The sequence below is a fragment of the Dicentrarchus labrax genome, unplaced genomic scaffold (genome assembly GCF_905237075.1).
Source record: "Dicentrarchus labrax unplaced genomic scaffold, dlabrax2021, whole genome shotgun sequence".
Lineage (NCBI taxonomy): Eukaryota > Metazoa > Chordata > Actinopteri > Moronidae > Dicentrarchus > Dicentrarchus labrax.
The window spans coordinates 28535546-28560375 of record NW_026136721.1 but is presented as its reverse complement, the minus strand read 5'-3'; the positions used below and the strand labels follow the sequence as shown (position 1 = coordinate 28560375).

The 24830-nt window shown below is 39.9% G+C and overlaps 1 protein-coding gene across 1 annotated transcript in view; it reads left to right on the top strand.

Moving 5' to 3' along the window:
- LOC127355265 (cilia- and flagella-associated protein 251-like) overlaps positions 1–22922 on the top strand; it is a 38645-nt gene extending 15723 nt beyond the window's left edge. Inside the window, exons 3-5 of the mRNA XM_051385930.1 lie at positions 4461–4537; positions 21892–22140; positions 22356–22922. Coding sequence (XP_051241890.1) covers positions 21961–22140; positions 22356–22922 — 747 coding nt within the window. The 5' untranslated portion in view covers positions 4461–4537; positions 21892–21960. The remainder of the gene's footprint in view (positions 1–4460; positions 4538–21891; positions 22141–22355) is intronic.
- The last annotated feature ends 1908 nt before the right edge of the window (positions 22923–24830 follow it).

Sequence of the window (24830 nt, the reverse complement as noted above, 5' to 3'; positions counted from 1 at the left end):
TAAAGCTCTCCTGTGGACCACAGAACTTGGAACAAAAACTAAATGCTCACAAACTACAGAATGAGTCACGTCTTAATGTGACTAGACGAGGCCTGTTTTATCATTAATCTGTAAGAGACTCGAGCACTGCCTGTGTGAGAACAAGCTAACCAGACTGGGCTTGAAGTTCACACCTGCAACAGGAATTGAAGATCTTGTTAAACTCCTGTGGGTTGTTTGACTTTGTTAGAATAACAGTCTAATCTACAATATACAATATGTTTGGTATATTGTGATTGCAATGGAAACTGTTGAGTGACCTAAAATTGGGTTAGCCACTCCAAATATTTAGCATTCACCAATCAGATAATTAGGCATTTCAGTAATAACGTTGATGGGCTGTTCTTTGCTCTATTTTTACGTTTCATTGTACGGAATGAAATCAAAACAATTAAGGTTACTCTGACTTCTCCAACTGTACCTTTTTTTCTTTTCCACATTACTCATGTTTCAAATGTTATGTAGAGTTTAGCCAAAATTTCCAAAAGAAAGGGACAATTATTCTGAAGAGGGCCCTAATGCAGTCATCAAGAGTCCTACTATGCTTGGATCACTTAGGTCATTTTAGTATTTCTTTGCAGATCTAAGTTATCTTTGTTATGTAACTTTTGTAGTTTATTTGCTATGCTATTTGCTGTTTAATTTGGTTATGTGAAAGAATGAAGAAAAAAGGACGTCAAGTAGGTTTAATGCTGACGCAGACTATGGAACAAAGTGTATATCACTTCTGTGTCTTCTAAATTAATGCATACACAAGTGCATTTACATCTTGCTTACAATTTGTCTTCCCTATACAAAGTTCACAAATTCTGGATGAGAGCAATGAATTTGTTCACTGAAGAAAGTTGCATAACTCAGTGCTTCTCTCATATTTTGACCAGAGTTACTCAGACTGAACTGAGGCCAGGAAACACGGCAGTTGCATTCCTCCATGAGGATTTTATTTGGCACATCCAGACACAGCTGACCCAGACTGACAGCACTGTTGCATGCGTCCATAACCTCTGTGCCTGCCTCACTCAAAGGTCTCTGGGAAACATTCACAATTTTTCCTAGAAAGCCCTGGGTTATCCCCTTGAAATAGGGGGTTAAAAGGTGACCTCTTTTGTTTCTGAACAACACAGGAGTTGGCTAACATGTAGCCTGCAGAGTGGGTGAAACAGAAGCAGCAGCCCTTTGTGTCCATATTAAGGAGACAGAGAGCGGTTTTTGAGACTCTCTCAGGAGAACTCTCACTCGTATAGACCCATATATAATAATAGAGCGTATACTTTGTACTCTACTCTTGAGTCCAAGTGACTCTGGCTTAGTTCTAATTCTTCTATTCGTCTTGGAAGCATTATTTTTTGGCATTTTGCCATTATCAGATGGTGAAAGAATAGATACAGACAGGAAACACAAGGAGAGAGAGAGAGAAAGGTACTACATGCAGTAGAAGTCCCTGTCTGGAATTGAACTGGGGACACTAGGGCCACGTGGCATGCATCTCAACTACGGTTGCCTCTAAAAACTCAATGATTCGAGTCACCAGTCAAGAAGTACCTGAGTCGACTCACATTTTGTCAGTCAAATGTTTTATGTGCGTCATTGTACACAGAGCGACAGCATGGCAGGCTGTAAACTTTACAAACCTCAAAATGACCACAAAACCAACTGTGATGAAAGCAGAGAAGAGTTATAGTTAATGGAGGGCAAGGCGACGCCGGGCAGCGGCTGCTCCGATGTGTGAAGTCGACTGAATCACTTTTGAACCACACAGTGGTTCAACCTCTGCTGTCGTCCACTGTGACTGTCAGGAAAGACGTACTGTGGTGGGCTGGGATTTTGTAACTGAACTATCCACACTTAAGTCTCAGTTATCTCAGCCACCAGGCCTCCAGGTTTTGTGAATTTGTGTGGCTAGCAGTTGTGTTTCATTGGTTGTACCCATGAGCTATGAACTTTTGGTGATATGAGCTGTATGGGTATGGACGATGCATTAATTATAGTTGCTACCTTGGACGAGCCAGGCATGTTTTAATGGATTACTATTGACTAAATTGAGCCAATCAAAATCTGATCCTATCTTTACTGAACTTGTTGTCCTCTGTCCACCTCAGCTTTCTAGTGTTGCATTGCCGATGCCCAGTTTAATGTTATTTGAGTGTATAAAATACACATTTAGTCAAGTGTCCGCTCTGACTCGGTATCGACAGATATTCAATATTAAGGACTCAGATTGGGATTGCAACACAAAGACTTGATCAGGATTCCCCTAGAAAATACAGCCATACAAAATACGTCATTTGGATATTCATGTCTTCTTTCATAACACCAAAGAATATGAAAATATTTATCTCCAAGTTTTATTGTTTCTCACTGAATCTGCCTTTCTGCACTTGTGTATAAAAATGATCTTGTCATTGGCAGTCTATAACCCCTCACCACATCAAGATAACATCCACTAGTTGCTTAATGCAACATCATAAAAAAATTACAAAGTGCTCAGTTCAGCACTTCATTGCAAATAAAATAATCCTGAATTGTGAGGATGTCAGTCCGTCTTTCTTTCTGTCTCACGGTTATCAAATGTCAAACAGCTGGATAGCCTGTCTAGGCATCTGCTCATTTCCCAGAACTCGATGTCCATATCCAGTTTTGTTTACGTCAACTTAGAAATCCTATTCTCTTTACACAAGCCAGCTCCTTGGCGCTGCTGGGGAGTCTAGTGGGCCTAATTATGTTTGTAGGCAGCTGCTCAAAACCAGCAGCTCCTTTTCTCATATTAGAACACCTTTATCTATGTTTTGACCTGTTGTCGAGCAAATTATACCCTAGGGTACGTGAATAAGCTATGCACTATTGGACGATTCGTGGGATGTTAAAGACCGACATATGGATTGGGTTAGAAGGATCACAGGGACTCTGAGACAGGGGTTTCTACCAGTATAGAGTAACTCATGATGGTATCCAGGTGACTGGTGTTTCTAGTTTAAAGTGAACTACTGGAATTAGATTTATTTTTTGCTAAAAAAAGGACATAATTTTATCCTTTTTGTGTTTTTTCAATGGGCTCTTATTTGGTCACAATTGTAATATGAGAAGAGATTTTAAGATTTATGAACTTTTCTGCAGTGATCACACTCCCCACATTGGTGTTATTCAAATTCCTCCAATACTGCCTAAAATACGGTATTGTATTTCGACAAGTATGTGTGTCTGTGCACCGATCTGATACTACGTAATTTATTAGCATCAATACAGAAGCCTACCACTTCGTAGCAGTTTGGCTTTTTTTCCCCCTCAGGATAGTCGTGACCCACCGTACTCTGAGTCTGACAAAGGATTTAAGCCAGGCCATACAACAATGATAGCAATGATACAACATTTCTTAACACAGGTATTGTACCTGTACTCGCTTTCAGCCAACACACAAAATCCCAGAATCTGTATCGGGAAGGAAAAAGTGGTATCTGAGCATCTCTAGTGTTTTGAGGGGCACAAATATTTATATTCCTTACGATGTCTGTACTGTGGTGCAGTTAATTGGCTAAAGGGCCATTATTTTAAGCCATTGCGTAGTCGATCTGTGATTTGAGCAGTCAGTTACTCAGATGACTCCATACTCCATGCTGAGGTTACAGGACTACTTGTTGCCGCGAGTTTTGACAATTTGGTAATTTGCCATCATCACTACTGGACCCATGAAAAACAGAAATGTAACACTTGCTACACACCCACCCATTCTGTAACGCTACTGTACTGTTACTGTATTACCAACAACTCCCAACAGTGTGATACCTCTTCTCTCTAGCGAATCATGTCAGTTTCAGGAGTCACATTCTCCTACTTACACTCATATCATATGAATTATAGAAGCTTAAAAAACACAATAATGGCTTTGAATCAGGACCTCAGGATGAAGAAACTTGTGAAACGCAAAGTGTCAGTTTTAGTAGGCAGCAGCTGTCAATGTGTCAGATAACATCTTTAATTCCAAGTAGAATCAAATACTTACATTTAGGTAAATCTAATTATTTGATTGTATTTGAAAAGTTCAAATTTCAGTGATTTTTTTTTTTAACTTGCTGTTAGCTGTGCACTGGTCTGCCAGCAGCTGCCCCCTGTTCACTTCCCACCAGACGAGACAGAGGAAGAGCTGGCGCATCTGTGGTGGTGACTCACTCTTACACGCTGGTGCAGGTGTTGTATATTGGTTGTTCAATTGTTCTGTTGTAGATTTTGTTGGCAAACCTTTTGAAAAACTGGCGTGTTCTGTCTGGGTTTTGGAAAATACACTGTGAAATCCCACCATCCTTATCTCACTACTCTGGCCCGCCTGCTTTCTCCTCTCGTATTGCAAACAACCCCTTGGCCTGTTAACTCTTCGATGACCTTTGAGATTACTGCACTGACTGTTCCTTTTCTGTCTTTGTTCACAGAAAGAATCAGCTCTTAGAGTGGGACCTGGAGTGGAGAAGACCAATTGTGGCCTGAACAAAGACAGACAGGGAGAACTGTAAGTAAACACTGCAACAGTGCAAGCATCTCAGAGGCTGTGTGTGTAACTTCTGCTCAATGCAGTGCTTATCGTATAGGTTTACACATAGGAATAGTGAGATTTGTTGTTGTTTTCAAATGGACCAGAGTGCTCATGTGTTTTTTTTTTTTTTTTTTTTTAGTAGATGATAAAGAAACTGCCTCTTCTTGGTGGATCTTAGTGTTTCTGAATCTAAAAAGGTTGGGATGAAAGTATAAAACAGACGGCAGGAAATATCTTGCATATTTAACCATTTATTAGGCTCCTTGCGATCGTGTTTGTATTCAATATATCTCTCTATGTGTCTGTGAACAGCAGTTTGCTCCCAGGCTTTGTTTTCAGCAAACAAAACCTGGAAATGATGAAAAGTAGCCTGGCAAATATCCAAGTAGGCTAGTACTTCTTGCTAACGCCAAGACCATTTTACAGTTGCACTGAAACGTTGTTTTGAACGTTGACAAAAATAAACAGGTTCAAGTTTATGTCATGTTGGTGTTTCTTGTCAACAGCTGATGGGGATGTAAGCTTGAACCCAGTTGTTTCCTAGCAACACATCCCCCATGTAAGGGTCTGTTATCAAGTAAAATCATTCCCCCTCCAGTTTTCTCAGCCTATTGGAAACACTAGTTGTAGTAATACTGAATTCATTACATACTAAACTTCATTACAAAGGGCTTTACAGTAATGGATCAAAATGATTGCAAGCTATGTGATCTCACAAAGGCTCTTTCTTGTATGGTCTTGTTTTTTTTTTAATTTTTTTTGGGGGGGGGTTTCATGTCTTTATTTAGATAGTGACAGCCTTTAAAGATAGACAGGAAACAGGGAAGAGAGAGAGGGAGAGAAGGGATGACATACAGCAAAGGGCTGTAGGCTGGAACCTAGACAAACAAGGACTCTGCCTTAGTACATGGGACACAAGCTCTACCAGGTGAGCTACCAGTTTATATTTGTAAGTAATGCAAAATGCACAACCACCGGTTATTTTAGATCAAAGGCTTGTTGTTTCAACTTTTACATCATGGGGCACAGCAGAAAAAATATGCTTTAACTCTGGAGCTACTACAACACATTTTTATAGAATAGTATCTAGTTCTAAAGGCTTGCTGTCACTATGGCTTCCCATCACAAGACCTTAGAGCCCAAAGCGACATCTTCAAATTGCTTGTTTTGTCCAGCCAACAGTCCACAACCCAAAGACATTAAGATGTTCAGTTTGCAGTGATATAAATCAGAAAAAAGCAAATCGATCATCCAGTTAGTTGCAGATTAGTTGTCTGTCGTGATTGAATAATTGTTTCAGCTTTACATGCGACATCATATTAACCTTAATATCTCAACCTCAGTATTATTCCTTGCTTATCTTTCCTTTATTGTGTAGTCCTCAGCCTTTTTGCTGTTGTTTTTAAATAGCTGTGTTTTTATTTTATGAGAGAAAGTGAAACCATAGTGTTACAAAAGCCTTAAATGTCTGACATGTTTCACATCAGGGTGCGTAGCCCACATTAGCTCCCTTAGTCAGGATGTGTAAACCATGTGTCATCTAATGAAGCGAAAAAAAGTGCCACAGAGATCAAGGAGGACAAGAAAATGATCACTACAGTGGATGTACGGAAGGCCCCACCCTGTGTTTCATTGTCAGCGTCTCAGGCAGGATGCAGACCTTTCACACTTGCGCACGAGACACAGTGGAAGTTGTTGGGGTTGTTATGAACAAACAGGAGGTGAATTAACTCAGAGGCATCCTATGTGTGTGTGATGGTCTTTTGTGGTAGTGTGTGTTTGTGTGTGTGGAAGCAAGGAGCTGAAAAGGCACACAAAATATAATAAGTAGTAGCCTTTTTTCTTTGTTTAAATAGCTTTGTTTTTTGTTGTATTTTTATGCTTTTTGTCTAAGATACATTTGGCTCATTTGACATTTTGCAAACCATGTATTATATATTGACAAACTCTAGTTATCACATGTGTTTTTCTGTAAGATAAACTTAGGCACAGTAATATTTTGGTAAGGTCAGGTTGCAAATGATCATTATTGTGTACCTTGAGGTTGATGCATTTGTGGTTGTCGACAATGACGGCGCGGCCAAAGGCATACAGTTAATGTGTTTATGCTGTACTCAGTGCTCATTGCTATAAGTGGGATTCTTCTTTAAAGCCACGTGTGTGGTGCAAGTCTTGAATTATTCATCCCAGGCACGCGCGGGTGGATTAAAGGTAAAGTGATAGCACATAGCAGTGCCTTTCTTGGCTTGCTGCTGCATTTTTAAAGTGTGGACTGGCACTCAAATGTCAAAATGTTAACATTGTCTCCCCCTAAAACTATTACCCTGGTCTCAAGGACCAGATAAAGGAAATTTGATATGAAGTTTGAATAATTCAGGATGATGGTCTGGGATTGAATTTTCATCCAAGTGCAACTCCTCCTATTTGTATCCCAGTGTTATCTCCTTGTGCTCGAGACTTGAAAGGTATGATTGATGCATTTGTTGCAAACAATAGAGAGAAATTACAAATAGTTCATCTTGAAAAAAAATCACTTTGATATTTGTTCAGTCATTGTATTGTTCATGCGTCTGCTTGTTACATTTGCCAGAAGACATATTGCTTGAACATGAAGGAACAGAATATAAGTGAATTCCAGGAAAAAGGTGACCGTGTCCTGCACAATCCCGGTGGGAAGAAGTGCACTGCTGTCATTTCCTATAAAGGTCCTTTTTCAAATTTGAATTTGAGACTGCTTCCTAAGCAGACAGTTGAAAGGGACTGAGATTTAGCCGTCCTTTGTGTCACTCCCTAATCAGTCCCACACCTCTCACCCACTCATTCTCTGTAAATAATTCAGAACAGCCTTTTTTGCCTTCTCCAGACAAGAACGTACACACAATTGATAATGGAGGATAGCTAGGGGCAGTAAAAATCGTTGCTGATGCACATTTCCTGGAAGTTTAAACAACTTTGACTACACTATTGTTTTAAATACGTGTTTATTGATGCAAATGACCACATAGGTAAAACAGAGTTTGTAACAGATGGAAACTATGTGAGGTGCCATATGTATCTTCTTTAAACAAATTGTCAAATCGTATACATCTAAAGAAGAACAGCTATTCTCAATGTAAGCCAAATGGGTCAGCATTTTAAAATAAGGCATGACAGTACGGACAGTAGGTCAGTACTGACTGCAGTCAGCCCTACTTGCTTCAGGCTCTGTAAATGTGGGTAAACAGTCGTGTATGGTTATGTGGACGTGTGGTGCACTTTTTAAAGACTTGGCTCGAGGAATGTCAACTTCATGATGATACAGAAGTTGAGTAGAAGTAACAGAGGCTTTATTTTATTTTTTTATGATTGTTTTTGTAGTTGAAAAGTGTAACTCAGTGCTGTATTAGGGATATTGGGCAGGGGGTCTGTAATCAAATCAACTGACTTTTTCATCCCTGTGCTCTGGGGCCTGCTCTATGTAAAACTAAGTGTAACAGGAAAAGATGGGTGTTTTTTGTTTTGTTGATGTGAGGATCTTTGTCATCCTTTCGAGGGGTGCGGTTAACACTTTCTCAGCCATTCATGGTTTGGAGATCCTGTTGAAAACAGGAAATATAACTTTGTTATTTTGTTGGGCAGACAGGAAGTTGTGACTTTACTACACCTTTTTGCTTTGGCCTGGTGCCAGAATTTGAGTCCTTAAGATGTTGAAATCTATCTTTATGTGCAATTTTGTGATGTTATATTATATGTGTTATTATATATATTGTGTTAAGACTCATTACAGCCCAGATTTAGCCTGTGGGAGTCGAGCTTGCTGACAAAATGAATATGCCAAGAAGTTCATGAATAGTCTCAAGTAGTGAGAAATAATTCACAATCTGCCTTTTCTTCGGTGACTGATGTTAGTTGCAGTCCTGCTTGAGTTTTCAGTCTTTGCCCACTAGAGTGCAGCCTACTCAGAGGAAAAGGTTGTCTACAAGCTCAGTCATATCTTCGTGGTCATGTTGAGGATTGACATTGGAGAGATGGCTTGCATATGACATGATACAGACAGACAGCGAAGGATCCACTCTTTGATACGCTCTCTGACTTCAGTAGCATTTTTCTGTTCAGTTTGTCAAAATTTGGGAGTTTCAGGATAATTGAGGACCTAATTTGCAAGCCCACTTAAATGTATCAACCACTAATTGGTTTGAAGAGATTAATGGCACCATGTTAGTTAACACACATTTGCCACTTGACTAAGTCCAAATCTTATTGTTCTGTCAAAGTGTGTTGCTCATCTCTTGGAGATTTAAATTCAATTCAATTCAATTTTATTTGTATAGCGCCAATTCATAACAGAAGTTATCTCAGGACACTTTTCAAATAGACATTATTTAAACACTACAGATTAGGTGAATAATTTACATTAGGGAAGTTCTGATATTAATGGTTTGGTTTGGGGAGTTTATAGACTCTAATCTTTGTCTGTTAGACATTGGTAACAGTCTACCTTAATGTCTCATTAGTGGCTTCACCAGTCTTCACAATAAATACTATAGATTTACTCAGCAGACAGCAGAAGCAGCACAATTGGCTTTATACTTTGAAGGGAATCATGACTTTAGGATGTTATTTTAAGGCTATAAAGGCGGTAAAAAGAAACAGGGATGTTACTGGCTTTTGAATGTGCTTGACACAGCGTTGGCATAATAGAAACAATTTGATCTTGTGACAAATCTCTATTGTCAAGAGATATATTTTGTGGTTTCTTTCTTCATCTTTCTTTCCTGGTTCAGCATAGGCTTTAAGCATATAAATACATCTATTTACATGCCGCAGAGAAAATAAATATTATAAAATGTGACTCAAACCAAATCAAATAATAACAGAATTCATTGGTAGTAGTAAAAAGTATGTTTTTTGTGACCTGTTTCAAGTAGTTAATGTCCCATACAGCTAGGTATACAGTTTAGTGATAAAGAGGAGCACTGTTATTGGACCCTCTGTATGACATCATGGATTTAGCTATCAGAGCTGGATGTATTTGTGGTAATGCTACAGTACTTTTTATTTGAACTACAAAATTTCACCCTGTGCCGAGAATGTTAACATGCATTCAACATACATTTTTGGATGATTTTTAAAAAGTACATTTGTCATAAGTAAAGTGTATCTCCTGGCACGCTGGGTTTACATGTGGAAAATACAAGGACAAAAGTTGTGCTCAAATTTACAGAAATAGTATCTGAAAGCTGTTTTTTTTGTGTAAAAAGAAACCAATGTAAAATAGTTTATTAGAGGAGGATATTAAAAAAGAATCTGGTTGCAGTAGGGTTAGTCTCGTATCTTTCTGTCTTTGTAGTCTGAGCTTCTGATTGAAAACTTATTGCTGTCAGGCTTACTTAGCTCCACCATAAACCGTGTTAAATGTTGCTTGGAGCTCCATATTCCTTCCTCTTCTCACTTTGTATCAGATTGGTCCTCCATTTTATCAAATTTCTCTCCAATAATTGACTGTCTGTAGTGTTGAAATAAACCTCTGATACAGAGACATACTTGTAGTGCTCACCAAATCCCCATTTGTTTCAGTAAATATGCAGTTGACAAAAATCTTTTGACATTTCTCTTTTCTCAATATGAAGTACTAAAAAACTAATGAAAGGTTATGCATGTGTTGATCTCAGTAATGGAGGTTATTCTTCCGCATTAAGGGATCAGTATGTGGTGTAATGATGCCACACTTCAGTCGACAATGGAAGATGAGAAACAGTGACACAGCTTTTTTTTAACCGCACTGTGATCGTTTGTGGTGAGATGAGTACAGTTATTATCATCCAGGGGATCAATTGACTAGTTTTTCTTGGTTAAAGTTGAATTTAATAAGTGCGGAAAAGCCACCTTGTCCTTCAGGCCGCTGTGTTGTTTTACATCATGTCTGAGTTTATTTTATGGCTTCGCTAAACTGAGATTGTTGCCAATTTTGATTTGTTATAAGACTATGAAATCATGACATGGAGATGGCAGTGGTCGTAGCATTAAATTGACTTTACATTTCGCCCTTCTTGTCAACTCATCAACAGCTTTGCCCAATGTCTGATTCCTCTCCTGACTACAAGAAAATAACACACATCATTATAGAGCACCGTATTGATCAGTAAAGCCTTTGTCCAGTTAATGCAGTGCTGAATATTATGTTTGTGGTTACACTGCAGAATTAAGGGTTTATACAGTAATCTTTTTTCATAGGACAAATAATATAGTGATATTAATGCCGTGTTATATGCCTGTCTAGATGGCCCTGTGGAGTTTGATACTCCCCATAGCTGCTGTATGTAAGCCTGGTGTCGTTATGTCGTCCTCAGAAACACTCTGCTATGGTGCAGTGAGTCTCCGCTTTATGGATCAATACTGAAGCAGTGAGCTGACACAGTGAAAAGCAATATTCATAAATAATGAATAGAGCACCCTTTCACCCTGCACTGTCTTTTAGTCCTGGCCAAGAAAAGAACAAATCTGTAAACATGCTTTTTTTTTTTTTTTTTTTTTTTTTTTTCTTTCTTATGGAGCATTATGATCTAAGATGGGATTTGTCACTACACTGCCTCATAGTTAGCTGCTACATACATTATGTGAAGCCGGGGCTTGCTTTTTTTTTATTGTTGTGCAATCCTTTGTCCTTTGACACTGTTACTTTTCTTTATAGATTGTTTCTGATGATTGTAGATAGAGGTCTCTCTGTTAGCTGTGTCCCATTTCTCTCCTGATGTGCTGTTTGTTCCTGGGAGACGGCAACCTGGTGTTTCAGGAAATCTCTGTTGCAATGAATCACAGTGAGGTGTCACCTTTTAGTAGCACTTCTATCAACAGCACAAAGATGTGCCAGTGAGTGAGCAAGGAGAACAGCTTTAAGTGCTTCATTATTACCCTTTCCACCACCTTTTTATGTTGGGCGCAATTTGGCAGCCGGTCACAGCTGCACGCCAAAGCATGATGCACTTCAGCCAAATAAATGGTTGGAGCAATAACAGCTCTTGTCATTTTTGCAGTATCCAACTGAAAAGAGACTAATGGCAGTCGATTTTAGAGTGGATCTCTTTGCATCATTTAACCCAGTCAGTTTGTGGAATACTGAACAGGGTGGACAGCCCAGGTGCAGAGGTACTTTTGTACTCTGTGGATACACACTTTAATTGACCTCTTAAAGGTGCATTCAAACATGAAGCCAATTTCTGTGGTGGCGTATTTCCGTATAACCTCGATTTAGATACGTCAGTCGACGTTACTAGAACCAGATTTGCTCTGAGCGAGGAAAACTGAGATGAGGCGTGTCTGCACAAGTCGAACATGTCGCATTTATCCCAAGGTGTATGTCGTTTCATAATTGTGCAGAAAATGGAAAAGAAAGGACAATGCTGGTGGGAAATAAGACATAACTGGAGGAGATCAGTTAGATTTAAGCTATTAAATAAACACACAAGGTCAATTACAGCTAATCTTCATGCTGTTGTTTAACTGGTTGTTTGGTGCAAATAAACCTGAACTACATAAACAAACAAGTTCTTAAATACTTATTTAGCACACGCATCGCAGAGTCAGCCATCGTAGTACATGTAAACCCATCTCGGTAAACCATAAAGAGGTAAATGATGAGGAAGAAGAAATTGGACAACCCGCTGATTTAAATGTCCACTTCCTGCTACGTGCATTAAACAGTTATATCCTGAATAATAACCAGAAAATACAAAGGGGTATTATTTCCCAGTAGAGCTGTAATTAACCATTATTTCATTATTTATTAAATTATTTAAATCATTTCAGTTTAATCAATTGAAACCCAGAACATCAAATGGTTGTCATTAATGTTTTTACATTTTCAAAATAGCTAATGAACTCATCAGTTCATCAACTAATTGTTTCAGCTTTAAATCACAAGATTACAAAATTGCTGTATTTTTAAGAATTCTCGATGCGTGCAGAATCAGCACTGGCAGTACCTGTAGTGTATGTAGTGCCACTAATCCATATACTGTTGGATGTAATTATCTGATATTGACTGTAAAAGGTATTTGTGTCTTGTAGCCATGTGCAAAAACTCTTGTTCTAGTCGGTTAGTGTTAGTATGTTGTAGTACCTGTATAGCCTATATCATTATACATTGTATTCGTATCGGTGGTGATAGCAGACAATGATTTTGAATAGTCATTTAACATTATTATGTGTGTGCTATTAATAGCAAGCTGCTGCCGTTCCTTTAACAGAGAGCCCATTCTCAGTTTTTTTTTTTTGTCAACCTATCTTTGCCTCGCCATTATTACTGCCCCTCCCACTCGCTATCTCTGCCTCCCCAAGGCCTCATGGCTTTATCAGCTCTGGTAACTATTATCTTCTGCACTGAGTAATGTTCATGTCGTCCCTGTGTGTCACTAGACTCATCAGGTCAGACATCCGTGCTGAGGTGAGCAGTGAATACGCAGGCTCACTACAGCTGGGGCAGATGTTGAGACAAGGGAATTAAAAAAAGGATGCACTTTTACTGCAGATGTTTTGAACTGGCAATGATCAGACTTGCAGGCTGTAAATATCAGTTAACACCGGTACTGTGCTCTATCCACTTGCTCCAATAAAAGCTTAATGACTTTAAATTACTATGATAGAGTTTAATAACTGCAGATTTAAGAGTTTATTTTCCACTTGCCTTCTTAGTTTTTTTTCTATTAACTGTCTTTTTATTTCACTGATTATTACAGCTGCATCTTGACCGCAGTGACAGATTATTACCATAATAATCCTGTCTGCTCCGTTATTGTCTCCTAAACGCTTACCCTGGACCCCTCCCCCACCGTATTCAGACTGTATGCTGCCATCAGTCCTTCTTGTGCATGCAGAGTGGCTTGGATTTCTTATAATATTCTATTCACTGCTTCCTCAATTAAGTGAACAACCAGGAGCTCCAATGTCATATGAGGCAAGCACTTTTATCGGCAAGTTGGATGAGCTCAGTCTGAGTGGTTTACCGCTGGAGCTTGTGGTGGTGGTGGTGGGGGGGGGGGGTGTACAGTGGTGTTCACGGGGATAGCATCCTCATTGCACAGCAGCCGAAAGCAGTAGAGGGAGTGTACTGGAACGGATGAAAATTGTGGGAGACAGAAGGGAGTAGTGGCAGACGTTGCATTATTTGAAAAATCAGAAGAAGGTTTTTCTGTGGATGGGAATGATTTTTGGCAAACAGGGGCAGCTACAGCAGGAGGCGTGTGCTGTTCAGAGATAAAAGTACAGCATAGGGAGTGGAGTAAGTGGGAAGCAATCACGAGGGAAATGGACCGACAAAGTGTACTTCCCAACTCAAGTGCCCTCACTGTGGATTAAGGTGAGCGTCGGCATCTGCATTATGTTGAGAGTAGATAAAACCAACCTGATCTCAGTGACGGAGTACCTGTGGATCAGCACCATGTGGAATACATTACAGGAAAGGCGTCAGCTGTGAGGACAACTCAAGGAATTCAGCAAAGACCAGGAGGTGGCTGCAGCTTGCAGCTTGTCTCTTTTTTCCCTCCACTTTTAACCCCAGAACAGTCAGGCTACTAATGAGCAAGTCGATGTGTGGCTGTGGCTGCAGCATCATCTCCTCTCTGATGAAGAGACTGGGCCGCACAGCTTGCTGCTCAGATCTCTTCTCCAGCCACACTTCAGAACAGCTGCAGCGACTGGCCACTGGCTGCCCACCTCAACCAAAGGTAACAATGCGTCAGCGCCCACTGACACAGTCACATCTGTGTCTCATGCCTCCTGATCAGCTGACCAGCTGTACGGTTTTTATGAGTTATCACCCGCGTGCGACTGAGGAAATGTGGGACCTGACAGCATATTGCAGAAAGCACAGCGTGTGAAGTAAAGTGTCCTTGGTTTATCTGCTTTGCTTGTCCGAAACGATTTCTCAGGTATAAGAACTGTGCTACCAGGGAGAGCCGTGCAGTAATTGATTCTTTAATGGAAACAGGTGATTTAATGGCTGTCTTGCTGCCTTGACAACAGTGGACTTGCTTTCAGCTTGCAGAGTCATTTAAATGGATGCCTTCAGACTGCCTGTGGTTTACAGTGATTGCTGCCCCTCATCAATTGGAGAAAAAGCTTTTCCTAATGGAACAAAGAAAAGCCAAACAAGATTGTGTGTGCGTCTGAGTGCTTCTGTGCACGTGCCAGAAAGAGATTGTGACTTTGCTCTAACACAGGCTTCTGTCTCATGGCTGTAGCTTTGAGGGTTCCCTCTGTTTTATTGTTTGTTATGCACATGACTGTTTTAATAGTTGGCCCGCACTGACTGAGCCCTTCCAGAGTACTTCTGGCAGTAGGCCATTCTCACAGTAGAGGAGATTGATTCTCTTAGTTTCTAAGAAGATTTATGCCCTCATGAGTAATGATAGAAATCCACAAAGGAAAATGTTGTGGTATTATTGGGCTGTTGCATGGCAACAATTCAAATGAAAAATAGATAATGAGTGACAGTTTTGGAGGAGGCGCGCTTATAGACAAAACCTTAATGTCACTTTTATGTTGAACAGAATTCATTGTTTCCCTGAGAAGGCATTGTCACAGGATGAAGTACTGAAACGAATGTGGAAAAATGTTGTCGCTCTGTCAAGCAGCACAGGAACTAAGGTTTCACTTTCTTCCTCTGAGACATCACAGGGCACCAGCTCTAAATAGAGCCATCGATTAATGGCTTCTGCATTGAATCGGAGACACAAAGGTTTCAACAAACGCAGTGTATTTATAGGATTTCTAGACTTGGTAAGAATCCTGGAAAATGGTTCCTCATATTGTGTTTTCAAGGTTTAAAGAATTTATAATCACAAAGGTCAAAAATCCTCAATACCTCCTGCTGGTTTTATGTGTCACATGTTGCAGTTATTCAGGAGGCAGACGTGAAACAGCAGAATCTGTCCGTCAGCTTTAAGACACTCACATTGGTTTGTTCAGTCCCACTGTTAATATTTGAAAATCTAAGCGGAGCCACTATACATCCGCAGCTCAATCTATATCTGTTACTATGTGCTTTGTGAACAGCCAACATTTTCTTTTCACTCTCTCCCACTGTTCTATTAAGGTCACATTGGTGTGATTTATTGCTGCCATTTGGGGGTGTTCGGCTCGGTCCTCTAATTTTCTTTCCTTGATTCTCAACAGGGTTTATGTGCTAGCTGTATCCAATAGCCTTGAAACAATTGAGCCTCGGTTAACTCATGTTTCATCTTTTTCAAAACTGGAAATCATTGTCACACTTAAGCCCCCCCCAGGATCTCTGGTTTGCAATCTGTCATCAAACACAGAAGCATATTACTCTGAATATTCAACTACCAGCTTGGATATTAGTGATTCACAAATAAGAATATATCAGTAGAAAACAGTATAATTATTTTGGCCAAAATGATTTCAGTGTACAAGATCCGTTACTGGAATAAGAAGAGAATCTTCACAACCCATTAAACTATACTTTAATGACTCAAAACCCTTCACTGGAAACGCAGTTGACAGATGTTACATAAAGTTTGTTCTGTTGCTTAAATTTACAAGGTTTCCAAGTTTCTAAATTCTCTTAACCTTCAAACACTGATTTCTCAAACTTAAATGAAACTGGTATTTACTGGCAGACGACTTAAGGCGAGGAGATCACATGATTAATGGGACACGATAAAGGGAGTTCTGCCAACTGTAAAGGCTGGGAAATGGCAGAAATCAGCGTCTCTCTTCTGTAACCTGACCAGTACTGGATCGGTTTAGACTTGCCTTTGTGTAATTTAACCCTTATTTTCATTTATTTCTGTATTTGTCAGTTGTCTTAATCCCTTTGTTCCTTTGTGACATTCTGCTTTTTATAAAAAGCTACCTACTTAATTACAGGCCTTCATTTGAGAGTTTAAAAAATTTGATCAGAATATGTTAAACAATAGTCATTTGTTGTCATAAACACTTGACACACATTTTTGATAAGGATGCAATAGATTTGTGTTTTTATAACCAAGATATGTTCTCAACAACACTTGAAAACAACTCTAAATACAATATTTCTGTCTTCTATTGTACCCAGATTGCCGTAGGTTGCAATTATACAGGAAATGGAGCAGGCCTTACGACTGATTCCAACCAGTTAAAAAGCTTTTATCAACCCGATACTTCATATTGGCTTGGGACGTCCCTAGAAATAATTTTGCAAAAATTTGCTGCTAATATCAAATGGCTTACTTCCGCCCCAACACATCCCAGCCCTGACTAGATTGTATCTCAGACTGCCTTTGGTGGTTAATTAAAATCCACATCATGGGTGCCTCCGCTCTTTCAACAAAGTGCATTAAACTGTATTGTAGCTCTAAAACAACATTTTACTGACTTGCTGTTTTGTTTTTGTGAGCTTGGATGTCAGGTTTGTGGCAGGGCGGGCAGGTTAGTTGCTGCTCTGATGATGTCCATATAAAGTTAATTCACACCTGTTGCCCACCCATCACAGCATCTAGAGAACTCTGTCCAAATCCACCCAAGAGAAGCAAACACTTACTGAAGTGCCCCATGTTGTGTCTCTGCACAAGGCTAAAGTAATGTCTGTTTGTGCCACAGCTGTGGCTTTATTTGTGGAGTGCCAACTTGGCACCACTCACTGAAGAAATCCCAACTCCTCCTCATCAGCAGCTACTCCAGAGACTGTCTGGATGTATGCTGCGCTGCCAGGCTGCCGGGCATACATTACCAAGACTGGTCCATCTTATTATTCTAAGACAAAAGAAAATCTTTTGGCCACTAAGCATTTATGATAACATGCTTAAGGGCACAATGAAAGAGACTCTAAGTTGGCATCCAACAAACTATTAAGTCCAACAGGATGAGCCTCCATTTATTTCAGTTGCAAAAAATGTTTAAGAAGTGAAACTTTATTGTTTGTTAAAGCAGCATCTTTTTTTGCCACTTGGGGGTTGTAGATGGATTCATATAAACACATTTATTAATTGTTATGGTACTCAATGTTAGCAAACAGTTGCCTATTTACACACCCAACACACAGAACAACATTACCATTCATTTGGAGTTTGTGTTTTTGGCTACCTGGCAAAGTCCAATATTCATTTTAGTTTGTTTTGTTGGCCACCCAGTCCTGAGGGACAAATCTGGCATTTTAGCTCCTAAAGGCTCCATTATGTGTTTCTTAAAACGATATTGATGAGAGCGGTGTTTGTGGGCTGGAAAACCAAAACGGTGAGCTGAAAGACGCTAAAACGCTCCATAGAGCTGAGGGTTACAATTACAGTTAATTCTCCACGGGTTTGTTACTAAGAGTGACCTGTTTCACGTTACCCTTAGTTATCTGATTCATTATTAATGTACAAAATTGATTGGAGCAGCTTTAAATATTGTTTAGTTTCACATGTATTAGTCTGGCAGCCAAACTAACATGATCAGTTGAAGAAGTAGTTAAATAGGCCTAATTTAAATGAAGCACATGTCTTTGTGATTTGTTTTGTAACTTGGAAAACAAGTCTCTGATCTAATTTTCTATGTTTGCTCTCAAAGGCTCTCTATCTCCTGGGCACCCGTTTACTTCAGGAGACACACATTCACACCTGCCCTCCCCACCTTCCCAGAGCTATTTTTGTCCACTTTGTAGCTCTTGCAGGACTAAGAATAGAAAGTGATGAATGAAACTTGTGTATACAATACTAAATGTGCCATGTCTTTGTTGTTCACAAGTGAACATCTTTCTGTGTGTTAGTTACCCCAAAACACTAATTCAACCACTTAATAAGCTTCAACATGAGAGAGATGTTTCTTAATTGTACAAGCTGCTATTCTGAAATGATTTTCTGCTTGCCATTAAAGGAGCATTTGAGGCCAATTTGAGGGTGAATGATAACATAGAAAGACATACGTAGCTGTACGGCTATAATTGAACAAGAATCCCGAAGCTCTTGGCCAGTAAATGAATCAAAACCCAGTTACATTTGTCCTGTGTTATCGGCAACACGTTTTTATTGTGCGTCAATGTCTCTCATCCTGTTTGCACCGCTCACAATTGTTTGAACAACAATAACAACAAACAATTTTCATGCTGTGTTTAGGAAACTAATTACGGAACCTCGGGTTGTTCCGGTAAAAGGCAGGGACAACTTTAGCTATTCATAGCCTTCCTCTTCTGAGCTCACAGCAATGAACTGGCAGTCCCAAGGGGGGGGGGGGCTGTGCAATCTGAGATAGGTCTAATGCTTCCCACCACCGCACCAGGACCATACAGCAAAGACGAGGAGAAGTCTTACAACGGGACCAGTGACTTTTTCTTCAAGGTCAAAGCAATTGGTTTTCACTGAGACAGATAAAGTATGTGAGCCTCCCAAAGATATTCTCTCATGGCGTATAGTATGTAGTGCATTGAGGAGATTTGGAACTGCAGTCTACATAGCTGATCCTTAATTTGTCACAGTTAAGATTAGCTGGAGACCTCATGTGGGTATTTTAAAAGGCCCATTGGCACCTTTTTAAAGCCATATTAGCCAAGATTATGTTCAATTCTACAGACAAAAATATCATCTTCTGACCAGTAGTGAACCTCTGACCTCATATGCCTGATTATAAGTACGATGTGAATCAAGAAAATAAAAACTGAAAACCAGAAAGAATTGTTAACTAATTAAGGATTAGACTAAAAAATCTGGAACATCAATGTGAAATTGATCCTCTCTGTTGTTCTGTTTGGAAATTATACATTTATGTGATGGCAGGACCATCATATGACAGAAGGGGGAAGTGTGTGTTTAATTATAGGGATATTTTAACTTCCTTTATGGTACACAGTAGTTGATAATACATTTTATGACTTGCGGAATATCTGTTATTTATTTGGACTTAGAAAACTTGCAAATCTATGCAAAGTTTTTGCCCTCTCATAAAGACTCTCCACTCTAGTACTCATTTCTTACATCTTGTCTTAAAGCTTCACATGTATTTGGTGAAAGTCATTGATACTACAAAGCCTTGAGGCTGGAGCTACTTTGCATGCTACCTACTCAGCCCACTACCACTTGGATCTGACAAATCCATGACTCACACATCCCACTTACCTTTATTTACATAAGCCTTTCTTGCCACTTAAATGTTGAGTCAGTAGAATAAAAACTGTGTATTTTGATTTGCGTTTGAGTGCTTTAAGGTGTGTGTGTTTGAGCTTGTGTCAAAATTCAAAGATTAAGATGTTACTAAAGACAAAAGCATAGAGGATACAATGCCTACACAGAGTTGTATATCCTACTTCTTATTTTTGATGATCTGAAAAGAGTCAGTGGACTTTTTACTCTGACGCATACAGCATTTGTCCTCCAGAGCCAGTTTTTGTTTAGAAACACTTGCTAGGGAACGCTTAGCACTTGCATTCAAAGATCCTTCTTGTGGAAATATGGAAACATGACTTGCAAATATAATTAATTACCTAAAAATTTGTGTACATTTAAAATTAGTAATGCTCCATCTTTTTAAACATGGACCATCTTTGGATGAACAGTGCCAGTAGATTCTTTGATTCTTTTTAGTGGGATCATGCTGAAGAATTAGCAGCAAGTGTCCTCCCTTTTTAGTTTTGTAAAAGACTGATTTAACCTTTAAAAGCAACAATTTAGTCAATTCAGTGACATTGTGTGGCTGAGATTTTGTTTTCTGTTTGGTAGCTTTGCCAGATACCTGAAAGAGTTATGTTACTTATAGCTCCATATCACAAATTGGCCACAATGTGTACAACATACAACGCCCTCTATTCTTAGACCATTAATACAGATAAGCAAAACTCCACAATTAAATTGTACAGTACTGATAGTACCAGTAATTGTGATCCCATAAAGAGTTTTGTACAGACCTTTCCAGAATTTGTGTGAAAATGCAACTTCAGATTTTGGAGGGTGTAATCGGATATAACACGATGTAATGAATTACTGCTCCCTGCAGAACATCCTGTTCATTTTTTAATTAGCTACTACAAATATGGAAAAATATAATAAGAGTTTAGTTTGGATCACATTTTAGAAAACAACACGAGAAGCACTTTGCTATGAGGCTTTAAGTGGTGAATTTTAAAGGGTTTTTTATGTCTGAGCCCCTTGGTTGGTCCTAATGACAATAACTTTCATCAACTGTGATAATGGTTGTCACTTCTGCTAAACCAGAAACGTGTCGGTTAGTTTGTCCATTCTCCAATTCACAATAAATGCTGTTTTTCATTATACACTTTTAACCACACAACTTTATATGTTGTATAAACAATATTATAACATTTTCACTTTCAAGAAAAGTTTGGTGAATGAAAATCTCCGCTCACAGTTAAAAAGTAATGTGTTAAGGAGTTCTTATAGCCTCATGCGACCACACAATACCTTAAGTTTAAGTATACAAATTCTACTATCTCTATCTGGAGGGAAAAAGCAGATTCTGAGCATCCGTAGTTGTTGCAGTGAATCTAACAGTGGGGTCAAATCTTCTTAATTAGCATGGCCGGTCGCTTTTTGTCAATTACCTTTAACTACATAATGATACTTTGCAGCATCTTACTTATGTGTAGTGAGGTGCCTGTAAGTGCAAGGACATGTGGACTAAAAGAAGCTTCAGCTGAAGAGAATCGATTCTCTGATGGTGACAGATGAGCACTGTCGATAGTCTCATTGCTCTGTCTGTGACAGAACGTCAGAGGAAGAATCTGTCTCATTGTAGATAAAGCTCTGGTGCGCCTATCCCTAAATGCTACGTATGTTAGACGTTTCAGAAGCAAGCAGTGTGACTTCTGTGTTCATTCAGTAAGTTTCCCCATCATAAACGGATGAATGCAGAGCAGCAACAGCAGATTTAGAAGAACATTTCTTGCATTTTTCGAAGCTTGGAGAAGTCTTAAGGACAGTTGTTGGATTAGCTTTTGGTACATTTAAGCCATGTTTTGCTTTTGTATTTGACAGATTGGACTTTGTTTATTGGCGTTGTTGGAAGCTGGAATACTAGCTCTCAAGGCTTTTCTGCCCATCCAACGCTGTGTGATCTGAAGCCAAACACAATCACTCCCACCTTGTTTCCATGTCTGCTGCTGAGCAGCAATAATATGGCTCCAAGAGCAAATGTTTAATTATTTTAATTCAGACGCAAGAATAGAATATGAAGAGGGGCATTCACACTTTGTTTTGGAGGAAATAAGCAATGAGCATGTGTTTGTGTGTATGAGATAATGATATCCAATTAGAGTCTTTTTCTTTCTCTTTAGCAGTTGTTAGATTTTTTTCCCTCAGAAACACATTCTGAGAAGAGAACAGTTAACATATGCTGATCATCTGTGTTTTTTGTGTGTCTTTTTGCAGAATGCCAAGCCCTTCTCCTCCTCAGACAGCCTAGCGAAGGTTCAGGAGGTAGCAAGCTGGCTTTTGGAAATGAACCAGGATCTGCTGTCGGGGGGCAGCAGCAGCAGGCGGAGTCGAGGGCCGGGGGGTCCGGCAGTGCGAGGTAACGCCTCCTCCACGGCCCGGGCACCTCAGCAGGCAGCAGAGGAGGGTGATGAGGATGAGCACATGAACCGGGTAGTAGAGGAGGAAGAGCAGCTGCAGCAAAGGGTAAGGCCAATCAACAAATGATATTGTGGTCACATGGATGGATTTGATATGTAAACTATCGGTCTTTGAATTGGCAATCTGTAAGCCGAGGTCTGAAGATGTATACATCCAAACAAGTTACATAATGCCTGTGGTAACCAAGTAAGAACTTTTAGCCAAATTTTCATCCGTCCTTTCCTCTGAGGCATTGTTTTTCTTTGTGTGGCTCTTTACAGCCTGAGGCATCGCAGGTTGATGGCGAGAGAGAACCACCATGGGCGCCAAGTGAATCAGGAGCCAGCAACGGCCCTCAGGGAGACGAGGAAGGGGAGGAAGACGAAGAGGGCCCTCCAAACGAAGTGAACGGAGGAGAGAAAGGAGCTCGATGGATGTGGGGGCCAGAGCAGAGGCGGCTGCGAGGCCAGCCGCTGGGCGAGGAGGAGGAGGAGGAGGAAGAAGAGGAGGAGAACAACAACAGCAGCAGTCACCAAGAGGAGGAGGAGGCGGAGGAGAGGACAGAGGGAGGGGAGGAGCAGGGAAGGGAGGAAGAGGAGAGGGAAGAGGGCGAGGAGGAAGAGGAGGAGGACGAGGACGAGGAGGAGATGGACCAAGACAGCGATGACTTTGAACATTCGGCGGAGAGTGGGAGGGAGGAGGAAGAGGAGGAGGAAGGAGAAGGGGAGGAAGGGCTGCGGTCTCCCTCTCTCAGGAACAATGTGTCTGCCCCCAATAACAACCTGGACTCCGGTTGTACACACCAAAGCTCTTCCAACAAGAAGGTAAGCACAGCTGTTGTTTGTTGAACACTTTTGAATGGAACTACTGTACTTTTCTAGTTAAGAAATAGTCTCTGTGTAAACAGCTCACAGTGAGTTCTGGGAAACCTCCAGAGGTAACAGGGACACTGTTTCTGCAGGATAATTCTCTGTTAAATGTTGTGTTTCAATACAATGGGCACTACAGACATTTCCATTCACCTCCATTGTATTAGGGGGAATACAGGTAGCTCAGAGACAAATGCCTCAAAACTAGTAACTAAAATAAAACATGTGTATGGTTGGAGACCTCTATATGTAAGTGAGAAAATATGTAGTTTTTTGGTGAACTGATCCTTTAGGATACTTCTGCAACAGGTACAGCAGTTGTATAAGTTTCTCACAGGTAGTGTTTGGTTATTATCATATCACTGCTATGAAAACACTATTGCACTGCACTCTCATGTTTAAAACAGCAGCTCCCTCTTTTGGCATAATTGTGTTACTGCATGCAGTGTACCCTTAGAGAGGCAGTGGTCAAGATAGGATATTGAAACTACATTATATGTTTGAATAAGAACATACAGACAGATAATGAATTAGGATTAAAAACCTGAATTAGTTAGCGGATCAGCAGAGACAGCACTGCGACTGGGACTTAAACACAGGCCAGGACTGAAGAGCATTAAGACTGGAGAAAGGGTGAAAGATTTATAGTTTTCTTCCCAACCTATCCAGTCTATCTATTAAAATTCCCACCTGATCCTGTCACTTTCTTTCCCAATCTTTTGTCATTCCTGAGTGAATTTTCACTGTTACAGAACTTCCAAATTCCTGGTTTAGTCTTAGTATAGGAGCGAATGTTTGTTGGGAGTGATCTCTTCCAGGGTGACTGTGCCCCTATCCACAGCTCCTGAGTGTTGAAGCTTTCTTTGCATCTTATTTTGCCAGTTTAATGACATGTCAGGACTGTTTTGTTATGTCCGCACATTATGAAATTATTATAGCTTAACGGCCTCCTTGTGAATACTTAATTTACGTGTAGAATGTACAGAACCCTATTTTAGGAAATGTTAACATTTCAAACACGCTCAGGCCTCACCGATTGACATCGCTGACATGATGAGTCACCATTGTGGCTGGTGACGAATAGCGCTTGTTGTTCAAAAGACACGTGAGAGCGATTGTCAGATCTTTCCTCAGTAACTAAATTAATTTGCCTGGTTCAAAAGGCTCTGATGCAGCACAGCAGCAGTGTTTGGATGTTGATGCTGGTGTCTCATTTCAGTGATGACTGATGGCATGACTGTTTGTTGAGTGTGTTTCATTGGCCTTCAGAACACCTGTATTTAAAAGGAGGAAGTAGACTTGGCAAGACATTTTCTAGGAGCTAGGGGTGATATCCATAATTTGCTGTGCTTGTTATGCACAGACATCAATTTTGACGAGAGAAAACCAATAAATCAAATATTGGCTTATTATGGATGTGTCATATCTGTTTATATTTAGACCAAACGATTCCTTTGTTTATAATAGCCTGTTGTAGCACGAGTTGTTAAAGTATCAGGATCACTTCTACAGATGGAGTTGTGAGTCTGTTAAGAATAAAAACCCATCAGTTACATTTCTGTTATGTATAAGAATCCAAATCTGTAGCAACATCAACCCCCCATAATCCAGTATTTGACAATTTTTCATTTGTATTTTGTATAATTTAGCAATACGCAAGTGAACAATGTTTTATAACATTCGATTGTATTGTATATTCTCCTTCATGCACCAGAGACTACATAGAGGACAGCAGAGATAATACGCCCATCTCATCAGACAGTAATGACTAAAGCTGTGACAGGTTTGTCATCAGCAGTGTAGTCTCATGACCAGTATGCTGCTCTCTACACACCCTTCTAACAAAAAGGAAGCTGTACAGCAATTAAGTTCAACTATTGTTGTTGT